Source organism: Gossypium hirsutum, chromosome D01 (genome assembly GCF_007990345.1).
Source record: "Gossypium hirsutum isolate 1008001.06 chromosome D01, Gossypium_hirsutum_v2.1, whole genome shotgun sequence".
NCBI lineage: Eukaryota > Viridiplantae > Streptophyta > Magnoliopsida > Malvales > Malvaceae > Gossypium > Gossypium hirsutum.
In genome coordinates this window covers 7,117,997-7,135,729 of record NC_053437.1, presented here as the reverse complement: position 1 = coordinate 7,135,729, position 17,733 = coordinate 7,117,997, and the positions used below count along the sequence as shown (strand labels likewise).

At 35.4% G+C, this 17,733-nt stretch overlaps 1 protein-coding gene across 1 annotated transcript; it reads right to left on the bottom strand.

The window, feature by feature from the left end:
- Window positions 1–4,856: 4,856 nt before the first annotated feature.
- LOC107917177 (TMV resistance protein N) lies at window positions 4,857–7,745 on the bottom strand. Its single transcript, XM_041086323.1, has 5 exons — window positions 7,300–7,745; window positions 6,994–7,231; window positions 5,826–6,878; window positions 5,089–5,720; window positions 4,857–4,998 (listed from the first exon to the last, which is right to left on the bottom strand). The coding sequence occupies exons 1-5, from the start codon at window positions 7,743–7,745 to the stop codon at window positions 4,908–4,910; spliced, it is 2,460 nt and encodes an 819-aa protein (XP_040942257.1). The 3' UTR covers window positions 4,857–4,907.
- Between the last annotated feature and the right edge of the window lie 9,988 nt (window positions 7,746–17,733).

Sequence of the window (17,733 nt, the reverse complement as noted above, 5' to 3'; positions counted from 1 at the left end):
CAACTCCGGAATAGGGTATGAGGCATTATTAGAACACTTACACATGTAAATGTATTAAACCGAGTTACAAAATTTCATTCAAATTTAAACTCTTCAAATTTTTAACATGCTTTTATAATTCTTTATAACACACCCTCAAAAGATTATATTCATAACAAATGGGGCCTACGAGACCCGATACTTACTCATGTAATTCAAAGCTCCATTTCCATTTTATTCAATTCACAATATTTCGTGTTTGATAATTCAAATTAATTTCTCAATCTAATATATATATTTCAATACCACACTCTCATACTATGAAACTTTATTTTCCCATATGAGCTTAAAACATGACCATCACATATCAAAGACAAATGTTCTTGACATTTCCATCACATAAACCGAATTAATCAATGCAACTCAATGATATAATCATCCATATATCATTATTATCACATATATATATATCATGACTAAATTTCTTATATATTTGATCAATTGCTTTTCAACACCGCAATAGTTCTTTCGGTACCAATACGTATTTACCATTCAATTTAACATTTAACGATTATAATCAGGCATATGACCATTATACACAATTCTTTAATACATTTTATTATCCACCTCCTCCTCTCCATTCCACATCCTTTATGTATAAAACATGCTTAAATAGCATTATACATAATTTCACTATTCACTTATATTTAAATTCAAAGCTGTCTATTTGAGTCAGAGTCACTAAATCATTTTTATCTGAAGCTACAGAGCTCCAAATTAAGATCAGTTAATTTTCCCTGAAACTAGACTCTTATGTCTTCTTACCATAAAATTTTCAGAATTTTTGACTTGGACAATTAGTACAGTTTATTCTTTAAATTCACCCCTGTTTCACTGCTCAACATCACTGACCTCTCTTCATTAAAAATGAATTATATCATTGTAAAGAAATTGGATGATATTTACGTTTATTTTCTTTCAAAATATACTCATTAAGAATTCTAAGAATATAAATTATAACTCATAATTATTTTTTTTTTACAATTTTTAACTATTTTCCAAAGTCAGAACAGGGGGTTCCGAAATCAATCCGACCCTGCCTCACTAAAATTCAAATATCTAAAAATTTGTAACTCTTTTGCTTCCCTTGTTTCTTTCATGTAAAAATTGACTCCTTAAGCTTTCATGTCATATCTTATTCACTCTCTAATTCAATTTCCACCATTTTTGGTGATTTTTCAAATTCACACTATTGTTACTGTCTAAAACTGTTTTGTTGCACATTTTACTTTTTCATAATTTCATTACTTCTTTTCATCCTACTTAAAGGTCAATTAAATATCGAACCCAATATTTATCACGTAACCTTATTCGATTCACATATATTTTCACTTATCTAATTTCCCCGATGAACACTTCGGAATATTAACCGTCACACGGTGGAATCAGCACTTAGCAACCACCTTATAATCAATGATACGGGGAATCAGCACATAGCAACCCCTTTCACAGTCAAGGATATGGTGGAATCAGCACTTAGCAACCACCTTTATATTCAATGATGCGGATTCACATAGTAGCATGCACATAGTACTACACATGTGACCATCACTATCCGATACACGTAGTAGCCTGCACATAGTACTACACACGTGATCGAAGCTATCCGATACGCATAGTAGCCTGCACATAGTACTACACATACGACCTATCATTCTGGTACACATAGTAGCCTACACATAGTACTACACACGTGATCGAAGCTATCCGGTACGCATAGTAGCCTGCACATAGTACTATACATGCGACCTATCATTCTGGTACACGTAGTAGCCTACACATAGTACTACACACGTGACCATCACTTTCACTTTCACATAGTGGCCTACACACAGTCCATGCCACATATGTGATCATTTCTGTCACTTCATTCGTATCACTTTTTATTCCGAATGTTCAATCGGGAAATTTCTCACTTTTTCTCATTTTTTTCACTAATCAAAGTCAATTCCTTGTCTTTCTTGACTTATAATAACACATTTAACTTATTTAACACTCACATTATTCAATCCAGTCCAAAAATCACATTTTGGAAAAATTACATTTTTGCCCCTAAAGTTTCACAAAATTACAATTTTACCCCTAGGCTCGGAAATTAAAATTTATCCCTTATTATTATGTATTATGACATGCTGAACATTTTCCCTTCTATGGCAACACCAAATTCCCACTCTAACACTTACTTATGAACATTTAGTATTTTTATCGATTATGTCGTTTTACTCGTTTTCACTCAAAATCGATTAGCAAAAGTTGCTTAACATAATTTATAGCTTCATATTCTACCATAAAACATCAAAATAAACACATTTCACATATGGGTATTTTTCCAAATATAAACCCTATATTAAATTATTGCTAGAATAAGCAAAATTAAGTTACCGGGACTCCAAAAACGTAAAGAACATTAAAAACGGGGCTTAGAATCACTTACTATGGAGCTTGGAAGCTTGAAAACCCTAACAATGGCTCCCCCCTTGCTGATTTCGTCCCAATGAAGAAGATGAGCCCAATTTTCGATCTTTTTCCCTTTTAATTCATTTTAATTACTAGATTACCAAATTGGCCCTAACTTAAAAATTTCCTATTTCACTTATCTCATGGGCATTTTTGTCTACCAACTTAACCAATGGTCTAATTACCATATAAGGACCTCCAATTTAAAGTTTCATAACAATTGAATACCTCTAACATGTAGAACTTAACTTTTGCACTTTTTACAATTTAGTCCTTTTGACTAAATTGAGTGCCCAAACGTCGAAATTTTCGAACGAAATTTTCACAAAATCATTCCGTGAAATTGTAGACCATAAAATATAAGAAAAATAAAATTTTCCTTGTCGAATTTGTGGTCCCAAAACCACTGTTCCGACTAGGCCCGAAATCAGGCTATTACATTCCTGATATATGGCTATTTAGAGCTCCTGATTAAAGGCTCTTTGTGATCTTTCTGATTAAAATTTCTTTGTAAACTTCCTGATTATGGCTCTTATGAGCTTCCTATTATATAGCCCGGATAAGCTTCCTGATAGGCTTTTTGTGAGCTTCTCGATTAATGGCCCTTTGTGAGCTTCCTGTTATATGGCTTGAGAGAGGATTTTCTGATTATGTGCTTTAAAGAGCACTTCTGAATATGAATTGATAGATTTCTGATTTGTAGACTTCGAGTGTACTACCTATGTATCCATCGATGTTTTCAATGATTCAATGGTCAAAATCCTTACATGAGAAAATATGAACATGAAATGAATTAATACACGTATCTGGCTAAAATACATGAAAATGATGATACAAAATATATGGAAATACGAGATAATAATATATGAACATGAAATTTGTTTGATGAATATGTTCATCCATGATTATAGATTTGTACACATTTAGTGTATTACCCGTGTGACACTGACATTTCAAATGATTTAATGGGCAAAGTTTCGATATGAAATAATCTGAACTCAAGATGAATTATTATGAAAATGTACTTGAAATCCAAGGATATGATTTTTATATGTTATATAAATACATGATGTGGAAAGTATATGTACATGGAAATCTAATTATTGTTGAGCCCATACATGTTTCTTGATATTTATATGAATTATATGACTAACAAGGGTAATGAAGATATGTGTTAGGGCTCGTGATCAAGTTGATTGTCAGTGCCTTGTATGTTTATACTGAATTTAAATAAATGGTAAGTTAATTACCATGTTATATGAACTTACTAAGTATTTCATGCTTACTCTCTTTTATTTTCCCCTGTTTTATAGTAATTCGGAGGCTCGTTGGATTGGAAGCTTGGCGGAGATCGCTCACACTATCCATCAACCCATTTTGGTAAATATATATGGTAAATTAATTATGGTTATAATGGCATGTATAGGTTAATTGGTCAATATCGGCATATAAATGCTTTAATTGTAACTAGCCATTGGAATGACTTGTGATGGATATGTTTGGTATGTGGTTGAAATGGTTGATTGATAGAAATTATATTGGCATATTAATGATTGAATTAAGTTCGCATATTTTATAACATATGCATATATGTGTACTTGGTAATTTAAGTGAGTGTGTATACTTGATTATATGAGGTATTATATCATTTATAGGACTTAATTTTGAGTTGGGTTAAATGACATATAATAGCTTGTGAATGTGTTAAAGTGTTGGTGTAGGAGGATGACAAATAGGGTGAGAAATATGGCTTAGAAAATAGCCTATTTTGTCCACACAGGCAGAGACACGGTCATGTGTCTCAACCGTGTGTGACACACGACCTAGCACATGGGCATGTGACCTGCTCGTGTGTCTCCTACATCTTTAAAATTTTAAAACAGAATGCCCAGGTATTTACACAAGGCCTAGCACGCGGGCATCTGTCTTGGTCGTGTGACCCAAGTCAGAGAGTTACATAGCCTGAGACACGGGTGTGTCTCTTGGCTGTGTGACACTTGCACCTAGGAATTTTTTTTTAAATTTTGCGAAAAATTCTCTGAGTACCTGGTTTAGTCCCGACTAATTTCTAATGCATGTTTTGGACCTCGAAGGTTCATATAAGGGAGTTTATGTTTGATTTTTGACATAATTACTGTATAAAATAAAATATCTATTTACTTGATCTGTATATTTCGATAATGCTTCGTAACCTTGTTTCAGCGACGAATATGGGTTAGAGGTGTTACATGATACCTATGTGAATTAAAACATACAGGAAACAAAATAGAGATTTGGTATGGATACTTTTGCTTGAGTATCAATACTCGGTGAATAAATATCGATACTTTTCCGTCTATAGCAAAACTGAAACACAAGTTGTCCGAAAAAGATAAATCTAAATGAAAGAAAATGGATAAAACAATGTAAAGCTAGGAGAGTAGTCGATGGTTTACAACATATGATTGACAGATTCGAGAAAATAGAGTTTTGTTCCGCTGATCGCCTGCTTTCGCATTCAACCTGAAAAGCACGAAGATATGAAGTAAATTAGCCTTATAAAACAGGAGTCAACAGCATATATCAATCACTGTAAATAAGTGAAGGCTTAACCATTTTCTCTTGACAAGAGCGCCATTATTATTCCCGTTTGATCCACTGTTTGAATGAATATCATCAAAATTTGAAGAAGTTGACCCGCTATGTTCATGTATGGTTTGGTCCATCTCTTCCAAATCTTCCTCATACACTATTCGAGCCCCGCATTTTTTCACCATGCAATTGATGCCCCAGATTTCGAATGCAACCTCAATTTCAAATCTTTCCTTCAACATATCTGTGCTGGATCCAGAAACCTCAGTTTCTTTGCATTCTAATTCCACCAGGGATGACAAATCAATGCCATTACGAGGCAAATAATGTATCAAAAGGTGGTCTTTGGTCACTCTCGTAGATTTACCGCTTAAATGAAAATAGGATCTTTCAAATCCTCTGGAGAAATTTCTACCATGGATAACAAATGCATACGAAATATGATCCCCCCTTTGAGGTTTATTATTGAAGTCAGAGAAGAAAACACAGCTGAAAGCGAAGCCTAAGAACTGTGTATCATTCAGAAAATTGGAAGGCAATTGCATCTTTATTATAGATTTTGAAGAGTCATCCGTTTGACTGCTAAACCATTTTGGGATTTCACTTCTCGGTATGACAATGTAATAACGTTCTGTTCTTGCATTTGCTACTAGCTGCAAACAAAGACACATTTGCTGAAACTAGTACCATAAATCAATGGGAGCAATAATAGAAAAAAATAAAGGTACTAACCTTCAGCCGTGTCTTCAGCATTTTACTGCATCGTTATCCTCTGCCAATTTGAAGTAGTTAAAAGCACAAATGTACCCATTAACCCTTGAAGGGAAAGCTGTAGTCGAATTTGCAACCGCTTCCAATGAAACACAACCGTCTATCCATAATTTTATGCTTGCTGGTAGCTCGGGCAATGATTTAAGCCTTTTACAGTCAGTCAGTACTAGACTAGTAAGCTTGGAAAGTCGACTAAGAGTTGCAGGTAGGGTGACGAAATTGTTATCACTAAGCCGTAGAATTTCCAACGAGGACAAGCTGCAAATATCATTAGGAATAGCCCCATCATTAAGGTTGCAGTCATCTAAATTCAGCTCCTTCAAAGAACTCAAACCAGACAAAATAACAGGTAGCTTCAAGGTCATAGAGTTCATACTAAGTCTTGGTGTGGGCCTAGAAATAAAACGCCAATGTGATCGTACTCTATATGGTGGTCCCTTGCATCCTTGGAAAGAAAGAAACTTGAGATTTTTCAAATGAAAGATGAAGGATGGTCGTGTCGTTATGGCCGTCTCAATCAGGTTAAGCTCCTCCAAAGATTCTAGTTGTCGCAAACTCTCTGGAAAATTTTTAAGTTTAGAGCAGCCAGAGAGAAGAAGAGTTTTAAGGAATTCACACCCACCTATGCTGCTTGGGAGACTCTCAAGCTTACTGCAATCTTTCAAATTTAGCAACATAAGACTTCTGAGAAGTCCAATTGAAGAGGGAAGTTCTTTAATACCAGTCCTATCCAAACAAAGCTCTTTCAGACATTCCATTTCCCCCACAATCTCTGGAATCCTGTCTATATTTGAGCAACCTGAAAGAATTAATGTTTGTAGAGATCCATTCCCAATTTTGGATGGGAAAATCCTAAGTCTCTTGCAGTTTCTTAAATTCAAAAGCTTCAGCCTCCTTAGAAACTTGACGGTAGGATCAAAATCTACTATTCCAGTACCTTCCAGAATCAAACTTTCAAGATTTGGGGCCATACTGAAGTCTGGTGTTTTCACAAGGTTTTTAGAGCCTTTGAGGTCGACCAATTTTAACTTATCTAAAGCCTATAAAAGAAAACAATGAAAAAGAAAACCAAAGATGAAATGCCATTTTATTTTTGGTATTTTGTGTTTATGTTATCTTGGACAAAATTAATTGATCAAACAAAGTAACTCTTACCATGTTTGGCTTCCACAACTTTTCAATGCGGCTATAAGGCAGAAGAAGTTCAACAAGGTTCTCTGGTTGGAAGCCTGAAGGGAAGGATTTGAAAGGATATCCATGCCATTCTAAAAGCCTTAACTCGTTACTAAGATATTTGAAATCACGAGAATTTGGGACATTGAAGAATCTGAGTAGTCTTAGCCTGTTCATCGTCAAAAAGGCATCAGCATTCAAAGTCCAAGTGCTCTGTTTCCTGATAACCACCAAAGGAAAAAGTGGAATGAGCTTTACAATATACAGAGTAATCAACTACACATGCACAGATAGGTGTATGAATTTACACCTGTTGAAGCCATGGTCAGCATGCAGCAACCAAGACTGTCGAGGGCACCAACTCGAGCTTTACAATATACAGGATATCCCTTGTCGTTTTTCTGTTGAATAATCTCGGAAAGCTCTTGTAGGCACCAATTCGAGAAACAATACCCTTCCGGCAAAACGATTACAGAGCACCATGACTCATGAATTACTTTGAAGAGCTCAGGTGCTATGGGTTCACCTGTCTCGAGCTTTTCGTCATCCCTAAAAGTGGTGATTCCTCTCCTTTTGAATGCATCATAAAGATGATCCGTGAAATTCCTGCGGGTATCCTCACCTCTGAAACTCAAGAAAACATCATATTTCCCTCGAGAAACTGAAGAAGATGATTCCAATGATGATGATGAGGAGGAGGAAGAGGAGGATGTCTCATTATCGAATCTAACCATTGGAACTTAGTAGCTAAGTTGAAGAAATCGATGGGATTTACTTGGTACTTGGAGATTTTCAAGATTCTTTTTTGTCGCAGAAAGGCTGGCCAATTAACACACCTCTAAACAAATTGAGAACAAAAGAAGAGAGGTAGTTTCTCAAAACAAACATTAAGAAGTGTTATATTTGGAGGAAAGTTGATGGAGAGTGAGTAGTAGTAACTAGGCTCTTATACTAGAGATTAATGATTAATCTACAATAAACTTGATTATCAATATTGTAATGATTGCAAAAGACAAACCAAGTTGAAGGAATAGTAATTCACATGAAATTAACGTTGAAAAGAAAAAGCATTCTACTTGTTTTTGACACATTCAACTTTATTTTCTCTATTTTCATTTGATTCTGTTTCTTTCTTTTTCTTTTCTTTCTCAATTATAAGAATCCCACAAATCCAACACATTTTGAATATATTGATTAAGTGCTTCTTACCATACTATTTCACATTATTAGTAATAATTAAACTTAATTACCATTATTCTCATTATTAGTTTGAGCTTTTTTTGTAATTTAAAAAGATATTAAAATTATATTGTTTTAAAAAATAAAATATATATTCTCTAAATAAAATGATATATCAATCAATTACTAAATAAATATTTTAATCATAAAAATTGTTCTAGTCTTTGATGACCAAGTGCTACCAAATTGGCTAGTATTAAATTATGTGGTTCCTTAATTATATGTACTGCTTTAACTTTCCCTGGTACACATGGTTCCTTTTTCATCGTATCTTTAGTTTTTCTTTTTATATGTAAATTTATTAATTTATTCAATAAATGGAACCATGCAATTCAGAGAAAAAATAGCAAACACTCGTCGTAGATGGTGAATGACAAGCTCCATCAACACAACGAAAGTTTTAGCCTCAGCATCAATTGAATATTATGACACGTTGAGAATTGACTTTGTCACAACTCAAGCACAATATATCTAGAATGATTACAAGCACTTAATACGATAAGAAAATCAGCGTCGAATGGTCCAAAATAGCGAGCAAAAATCGACAAAAGAATCGAGCATTCATCAAACTAGAGAGGACGACAACAAAATCATCCTTAAAATCACTTGTAAAACTAAGATTACATGCATAAGCAAGACTAAAAAATGTGCTACAAGAGCAGACAAAGACTTCTAAAACTAAATATTTATTAAACAATATAAAAACGAACAAAAAATATAAAACTTAAGATAATACGGATCCAAATTGACACGTGAAGTCATTTATTAATTTAAAATACTCTCAAAACAGAAACATATTAAGAAGTTGACAAAGGGCCACCCACATTTTAATAAAGATTACTAGTGGTTAGTGGGGTTTTAATGAATGACAGTCACCGTCATCTGTCCATCACAACTTGTGAAGACAATAAAGATACCCACAAAATAAATCTATAACTGAAAAGAGAGAAGAGATGTATAGTGGATGAGAAGAAGGAAGAAAGAAAGGGTTAATAGGAGAAGAAATAGATAGGCAATAGCCAGCCCGAAGGCTGACACCACCGTTGAGAAAAAATATCTTCATATCTTCAGTTAAGTTTTTGGTGAATGCTATAATGTTGTAATATAATGTTATTAGCAAGTAGCATCTATAATGTATAGGGGAAGAAATTATATATAAAAAATATTTGTATATATATTATTATGCCTTACACATCAACCTTTCTTTTTCACTCAAATCCATCCCACTCTATCTCAATCTACTTAGAAAAATGAAAGGAAGAAAATTTTCATGAAGAAATTTCTCCTTAACATTATCCTTACTTCCAAAATTTAGAAATCTAACTTTTTATTGAATAAAAATATCTTTTTATTGATAATACCAACTTAGAAATCTAACTTTACATCCAAAATTTAAATAATCCAACTTCACATTCATAAATGAATTCGGTGAAGATAATGTTGACACCATATTTTTGATTGAAAACGGGGTCGACTTGGATTTTGAAAATGAAAACGGGAGCCGCCACCAATCCTTTTGATAAGGTGGGATCGGATCACCTTGAAAAGTGGTTGTTTTTAATAAACGATTTGATTTTATTAAAACAACGATTTTGGTCCGCAAAATTCAGAAAAATGGGTTCGGGAGTCGGTTACGCACGGGGAAGGATTAGCACCCTCGTAACGCCCAAAATTGGTACCTAGTTGATTAGTTAATGTCTTAATGTCGAAAATTGAAAACTTCGGAGAATTTTTAAAAAAAATACGCTCATTGTATTAAAATGTTAAAAATTTTCAAGAAAAGGGGCATATTTCACGTTATCCGAGAAAGAGAATCATATCCAGTAAGTTAGGACACTATGTCTCGAATTCCCGATACGCGAATGAAAAAATGCTTATTTAAAAGATATCTAACTATCTTGAGTTTGAAAAGATTCGTGTAATAAAGTTTAAAAGAATATTCAATTGTTTAAATCAAATGAAGAAATCGCAACCCAATACGTTAGGGCACAATTTCTCAAAATATTAAACATTGAATATTGCATTTATTTTGAAAAATCCTCGTATCGAGAAAACGTGTCACATCCAATGCATTAGGACACAACGTATTGAATTTTTGATAACGAGCTTTTATCATTTTTTTAAAAGAGTAATATTGATTATTTAAATTCAACGAAGAAAGTCGAAACCCAATACGTTAGGGCTCAATTCTCTTGAAGATCTAAAATACCGAATATTACTTATATTTTTAAAATTTCTTTTTTTTTTGAAATCTAAATAAAAATGAGCGTCATGGAATGATGAGGATAATATAAGTAAAATAATACAAGCACAACTAAAATGGGCAACAAATAAAATATATAATAAACAAATCAAAGATACATGAAATAATAAATGAATAAAAAATCTAAAGCATTTCATAAAAATAATGAACACTTCAATAAATGAATAAATAAATATCAAGTAAAACAACTATAACAATACGAATTATGAAAATGAAATATTTATGTATGTGCATCTATATATTTAAATTATAAATTATAAATTATATGAATGTATAGACATATATAAAAAACAAATATGCATATCTATGTATATATATATAAATTACAAAGCATAAAAAAACATAAGTATGTACATATATAGATGTAAATTGAAATATATATGCATATGCGTACACATATATATATGAAGTGTAAACTATATACAACATATAAGTATTTATATATATATAAATATAAAAAAAAGGTTATGTACGTATATATATTATAAATATGTATGTACGCGCATATATATATAATAAAATTTGAGATTAACAAGATATAGATAATAATAATAACTTATTAGTTTTAATAATAAAATAACCAATATATAAACAGAGGGCTAAATTGAATATAAAAAACAAAATTTAGGGACAAATCGCAAATAAATTAAAGGAGAAGGACCCTATTGAACGCGCTGAAAAACTAGGAGGGGCAAATGGGAAATAATCCCACATCCAGCCACGTGTCCCTTTTCAGTGCGTCAGTGGGTCAGGGACCCGATTGAAAATGAAATAAAATTTCGGGGCCAAATGTAAAAAAAACAAAGGAGCAAATTAAAAGGCACATAAACGTGGAAGGACCTGGGTTTCAAATAACCCATTCAGAGAAAACACGTGGATCCTGGTAGGATGGGTCGGGTCGCCCGCGTGGGTAGATGGGTGCAAGGACCAAAACGGTGCCGTTTTAGGGTTATGGGATCAACCCTAAACTGTGTCTTTTCGTCTGGCCCATAAAGGTTAAAATTTAAAAAAAAAAGTAATTTCCCTTTCATTTAAAAAAAAACGAACTTCTCTCTCTCTCTCTCTCTCTCTCTCTCTCTCTCATTTCTTCCTCACCTTCGGCCCTCAAGTTCAGGCCATTGTCACCGCTTCCATGACCAATGGCTAGAGTTGCGCGAGAAGGGCCTCTCAACCTCCCTCTCGCGGCGTCCCTGAAGGCTAGGCCTTCTCAACCGCAGGACCAAGAAGAAAAAGGAAGAAACGCCCCTCCTTGCTCGACTCTGGTACTTTCTTTTTTAGTTTCGTTTTCGTTAAGAAAGATTGTAGAAAAACAAACAAAAATAAAATAAAATAAAAGGAAAATAAAGAAAATACAAACGCAAGAACAGAAAAAGAACCGGAATCAACCTTTTTTTAATTTTTGATCTGTTTTTTATTCACTGGTGTTGTAAAAAGAAGAGAAGAAGAAGTTACAATGTTAGCATTCGGCTCTTTATAGCCGATTTTTACAATATTTTGTTTCTATTTTTGCTCTCATTTTCTTTCTTTCTGCCTTTGCATGTTTTCTCTCCTTTTGCAGATGGAGTAGGTGCACGGCGTAGGTGCAGATGGGATGTACGGTGATGGGACAAGGGCGGTGGCAACAGGTCCTAGCATGCGGTGCCCTAGGGTTAGGTTTTTTTAATTTTTGCTGAAATTGTTTTAAGTTTGGGCCATGGTTGGTTTGGGTTTGGGCTGTTTGGGCCAGTAATGTCATTTGGGTATTGGGCTAGTATTTAGGTCAGTAGTTAGGCTTGAATGGACTGTGGACCTTTGCTTAATTTAGGCCCGGGTAAAATTGGGCCTGTACAGCTGCCCCTCTTTGCTCGTTGTCGTGTAACGAGAACAGAGCAAAGACTTCAAAAGGGCCAATTTTACCCGGTCTCATTGAGTCTTGACCTTTTTTAGTGGTTCTCTTCTGCAAATATCTTTGTTCCAGTCCACTGTGTCTTGTTGCTTCAATCCACTCCACCACACTTCAAAGAGATATGGCTTGCAGCTTCAATCCACTGCTACGTCAGGGGGATAGGATCGGTTGCTTTATTCTGCTCCACTGTAACCTCAGGGAGATAAGACCTGATACGATCTTCTCTACTGTAACTTCAGAGAGATAAGATCCTTTATTTTAATCCGCTCCACTGTAATCTCGGGGAGATAGGATTACTATCTTCAATCTGCTCCGCTGTAATCTCAGGAAGATAAGATTTGACACGATCTACTCTACTGTAACTTCAGAGAGATAAGATCCTTCATTTTAATCCACTCCACTGTAATCTCAGGGAGATAGGATTACTAACTTCAATCTGCTCCGCTGTAATCTCAGGGAGATAAGATCTGACACAATCTACTCTACTGTAACTTCAGAGAGATAAGATCCTTTATTTTAATCCGCTCCACTGTAATCTCAGGGAGATAGGATTACTAGCTTCAATCTGCTCCGCTGTAATCTTAGGAAGATAAGATCTGAAATTCTTCAGTCTGTTCCACTGTAATCTCAGGGAAATAAGACCTGACGTGATCTACTCTGCTGTAACTTCAGAGAGATAAGATCCTTCATTTTAATCCACTCCACTGTAATCTCAGGGAGATAGGATTACTAACTTCAATCTGCTTCGCTGTAATCTCAGGGAGATAAGATCTGACACGATCTACTCTACTGTAACTTCAGAGAGATAAGATCCTTTATTTTAATCCGCTCCACTGTAATCTCAGGGAGATAGGATTACTAGCTTCAATCTGCTCCGCTGTAATCTCAGGGAGATAAGATCTGAAATTCTTCGGTCTGCTCCACTGTAATCTCAGGGAGATAAGACCTGATGCGATCTGCTCTGCTGTAACTTCAGAGAGATAAGATCCTTTATTTTAATCCGCTCCACTGTAATATCAAAGAGATAGGATTACTAGCTTCAATCTGCTCCATTGAGAGATAGGATTACTAGCTTCAATTTGCTCCGCTGTAATCTCAGGGAGATAAGATCTGAAATTTTTCGGTCTGCCCCACTGTAATCTCAGGGAGATAAGACCTGATGTGATCTGCTCCGCTGTAACTTTAGAGAGATAAGATCCTTTATCTTAATCCACTCCACTGTAATCTCAAGGAGATAGGATTACTAGCTTTAATCTGCTCCGCTGTAATCTTAGGGAGATGAGATCTGAAATTCTTCGGTCTGCTCCATTGTAATCTCAGGGAGATAAGACCTGATGCGATCTACTCTACTGTAACTTTAGAGAGATAAGATCTTTAATTTTAATCCGCTCCACTGTAATCTCAGGGAGATAGGATTACTAACTTCAATCTGCTCCGCTGTAATCTCAGGGAGATAAGATCTGCAATTCTTCGGTCTGTTCCACCGTAATCTCAGGGAAATAAGACCTGTATAATGAACCTAATTATGCATAATGATTAGGATAACATGATCAAAATGAAACAAATGCTCCTAACTAGACATGTGCAAATGGTGTTTGCATGAATGCAGAATTTTATTTTTCTGAGAGTGATCCTGCTTAGGTTGTCATTACTCGAAGTTTATTAAGGCTTTGTGACTGACGTGTTATAACGCCTTCTTGCTTTTCTGAAGGAAAATTAGTCAAATTACCCCCACTGTAAACCTCAAAGTTTAATCTATCGGGGCGCAAAAAATTGTAGCATCACTCTTCCACTGTAATCCAATGGTAGATATATGTGGCTTTTCCTCAATCTTCACTATCCAATTCAAGGATACAGGATCTACATCATTCTGGTCCCTTACACCATTTCCAGGGTGTTGTACCAAAGACTCATGCGCAAATGAGGGCTCTCTTCTCTGAGGTAACCTCTTCCTCTTGCCTGGTGATCATTGCTTGCTTGTTTACTTAAGTTTTGTCACCAACATGGCGCCTTGTCAATCAACGCATTTGACAACAAAAATCCAAAGAGAAAGTCTAAATTTAGACTATTCCTTCTCAAATTTCCAACCTTTAAAATTGGTGTGTTCTGATACGAGCTCGTTTCGGAAGATGTGACGAGTCGTAATAATTCCCGATCGAAATTAGGTAGTGTGGGTTTTGAACGGTTTTCAAGCCTTTGAGTTTTTTTTTAAAATTGATTGACTTGGAAACAAAGATGGTTTGATAGGTTGTTGTTTGCTGGAAAATTCAATGAAACAAGATCGAACCCTTACTAACAAATAAGGTCCCGGGCTTAAAGGTTCCAAAGAAAGAAAAGGTAAAAATAAATAAATAAATAAATAAATAAAATATATAAAAAAAACCGAGACCCTCTATTTAGCAAAATAGGAACCTCCGGTATGAAGAACGCCACACCAACGGTGATAAGTTCAAAACAAAGTCAGATTGACGCCACTCGTTGAAGATAAGTCAATTTGAGCTTTGAAGAATAAAGAGAGTGAATAAACTCGCTAAAATTATATTTCATTCAGAAATTGTTCAAAAGTGACTACAAAATGAAATTGAGCAAATATTTATAGCCTAAGCCTAAGGTAATTCTTGCTCCTTGATTTCAGCCTTAAATGTTGCATGTTGTTGGCCGAATGGGTGCTTGAAAATACCAACCAGCAGCTTCCTTAATTTCAGCCTTAAATGATGCATGTTGTTGACCAAATGGGTGTTTGAAAATACCAACCAGCAGCCTCCTTAATTTCAGCATGAATTCAAGGCTCAATCATTCCTTAATTTCGGCAACCACAAACACTCCTTACTTTTATGCCGTTCATGTATGTTGCTGCACCTTGAAAAGCACCACAATTAATCAGCTTTAATGCATTAAATCAGCTGCAGACATATTAAACACTTATATTAATTAAAGACATTTTTATAAGCTGTAGTAAAACTAAATTAAGGCTTATTTAAATGTTCCAAAAAAAAAAAACTTCCCGCAGCAAATTAATTAGCTGGAATGAAATTCAACTTCAAAGAAGTTAAAAATGTTCATCTCGTCTCTAAGCTCCTTGCTATTGTTTTCCTCAATTCGTTCAACAAGTGCTGAAATAGTATCTTTGAATCGTTTAGCTCTAGCTCGCGTTATCGGTCCAAGAGGTAACTTAATATCTTCTTGTTCATTCTCTACTTGGTTCGTAGGCAAGCTCACATCATTCCCCTCCTCTTCAAAATGATTTGTCCTCAAATCGAATTCTGCATCAAACGGAGACAAATCAGAAACATTAAAGGTCGCACTAACATTATAATCTCCAGGAAAATCCAATTTATAGGAATTATCGTTAATTCGTTCAAGAACTTGAAACGGTCCATCCCCTCTCGGAAGAAGTTTAGATCATCATTGCATAGGAAATCTCTCCTTGCGCATATGCAACCACACCCAATCTCCTGGCTCGAACACAACTCGTTTACGACCTTAGTTAGCATGTTGTTCATAGTTCCTGGTTTTTGCCTCAATGTTGTCTCGAACTCGTTGGTGCAATTGCTTGACGAAATCAGCTTTACGCTTTCCATCTACATGCACAAATTGGTTAGAAGGCAATGGCATTAAGTCAAGTGGTGTTAATGAATTGAAACCATAAACGATTTTAGAAGGAGAAAATTTGGTAGCTGAGTGAACAACTCGATTGTATGCAAACTCCACATGCGGTAGACATTCTTCCTAAGCCTTCAAATTTTTCTGAATGATGGTACGAAGCAATGTAGACAAAATTCGGTTGACCACTTTGGTTTGACCGTCCGTTTGTGGATGGCAAGTGGTGGAAAACAGCAACTTCGTTCCAAGACGCCCCCATAGTGTTCGCCAAAAATGGCTAAGAAATTTCGCGTCTCGGTCAGACACGATCGTCCTAGGCATGCCATGCAATCTGACCACCTCTTTGAAAAATAAGTTAGCAATATTAACGGCATCATCAGTTTTATGACATGCTATAAAATGGGCCATTTTTTAGAACCTATCTACAACCACAAATATTGAATCTCGGCCATTTTTACTCCTTGGTAAACCTAGCACGAAATCCATTGAGATATCGGACCAAGGGGTTTCTGGAATGGGCAATGGTTTATACAAACCGTGGGGCTTTATTCGTGACTTAGCCCGTTTGCACACAATGCATCTATTACAAAATCGTTCGACATGCCGTCGCATCTTAGGCCAAAAGAAATGTTCGTTGAGCGTGGCTAACATCTTTGCAACTCCGAAGTGCCCCATTAATCCTCCGCTATGAGCTTCTTCGATCAACACTTATCGTACGGATCCTTGGGGTATACAAAGCTTTCCTTCTCGGAATAAGTACCCATGATGACGATAGTACTTCTCATAAGCTCCTTTTTCGCATAACCTGAAATGTTCACCAAAATTAGCATCGTTGACATATAAATCTTTAAGAAATACAAACCCCATTAACTTAGCATCCAAAATATTTAGCAACACATACCTTCGAGATAGTGCATCAGTGACTACGTTTTCCTTACCTTTCTTATATTTAATAACGTAGGGAAAAGATTCGAGAAATTCTACCCACTTAGCGTGTCGCTTATTCAGCTTGTGCTGCCCTTTCAAATACTTCAAGGACTCATGGTCGGTGTGTATGACGAATTCTTTGGGCCAAAGATAGTGTTGCCACGTTTCTAAGGCTCGGATCAATGCGTAGAGCTCCTTGTCATACGTCGGGTAGTTTAGGACGGCACCATTGAGTTTCTCGCTAAAATAGGCAATAGGACGACCATCATGCATCAACATAGCTCCAATGCCTAAACCTGATGCATCACATTCTAACTCGAAAGTTTTATCAAAATTAGGCCAACGCTAATAACGGTGCATGAGTTAGACAATCTTTAATTTTCAAAAAGGAATTTTCTTGCTCCTCTCCCCATACAAAGTTGGAATTCTTACGAATAACTCCAGTCAAGGGTGCGGCTAAGGTGCTAAAGTTTGGCACGAATCGACGGTAGAAACTTGCTAAGTCGTGGAAACTTCGAACTTGGGAGATGTTTGTCGGACGGGGCCATTCTTGGATCGCTTTGACCTTCTCTTGATCTACTTCAAGGCCCTCCGAACTAACAACAAAACCTAAAAAACAACCTTGTTAGTACAAAAATCACATTTCTTCAAATTAGCATACAAGGTTTCTTTCCTCAAGACCTCCAAAACAGCTTTTAAATGTAAAACATGATCATCCAAATTCTTACTATAAACTAATATGTCATCAAAATATACTACGCAAAATCTACCAATAAAAGGTCTTAAAACATGGTTCATAAGCCTC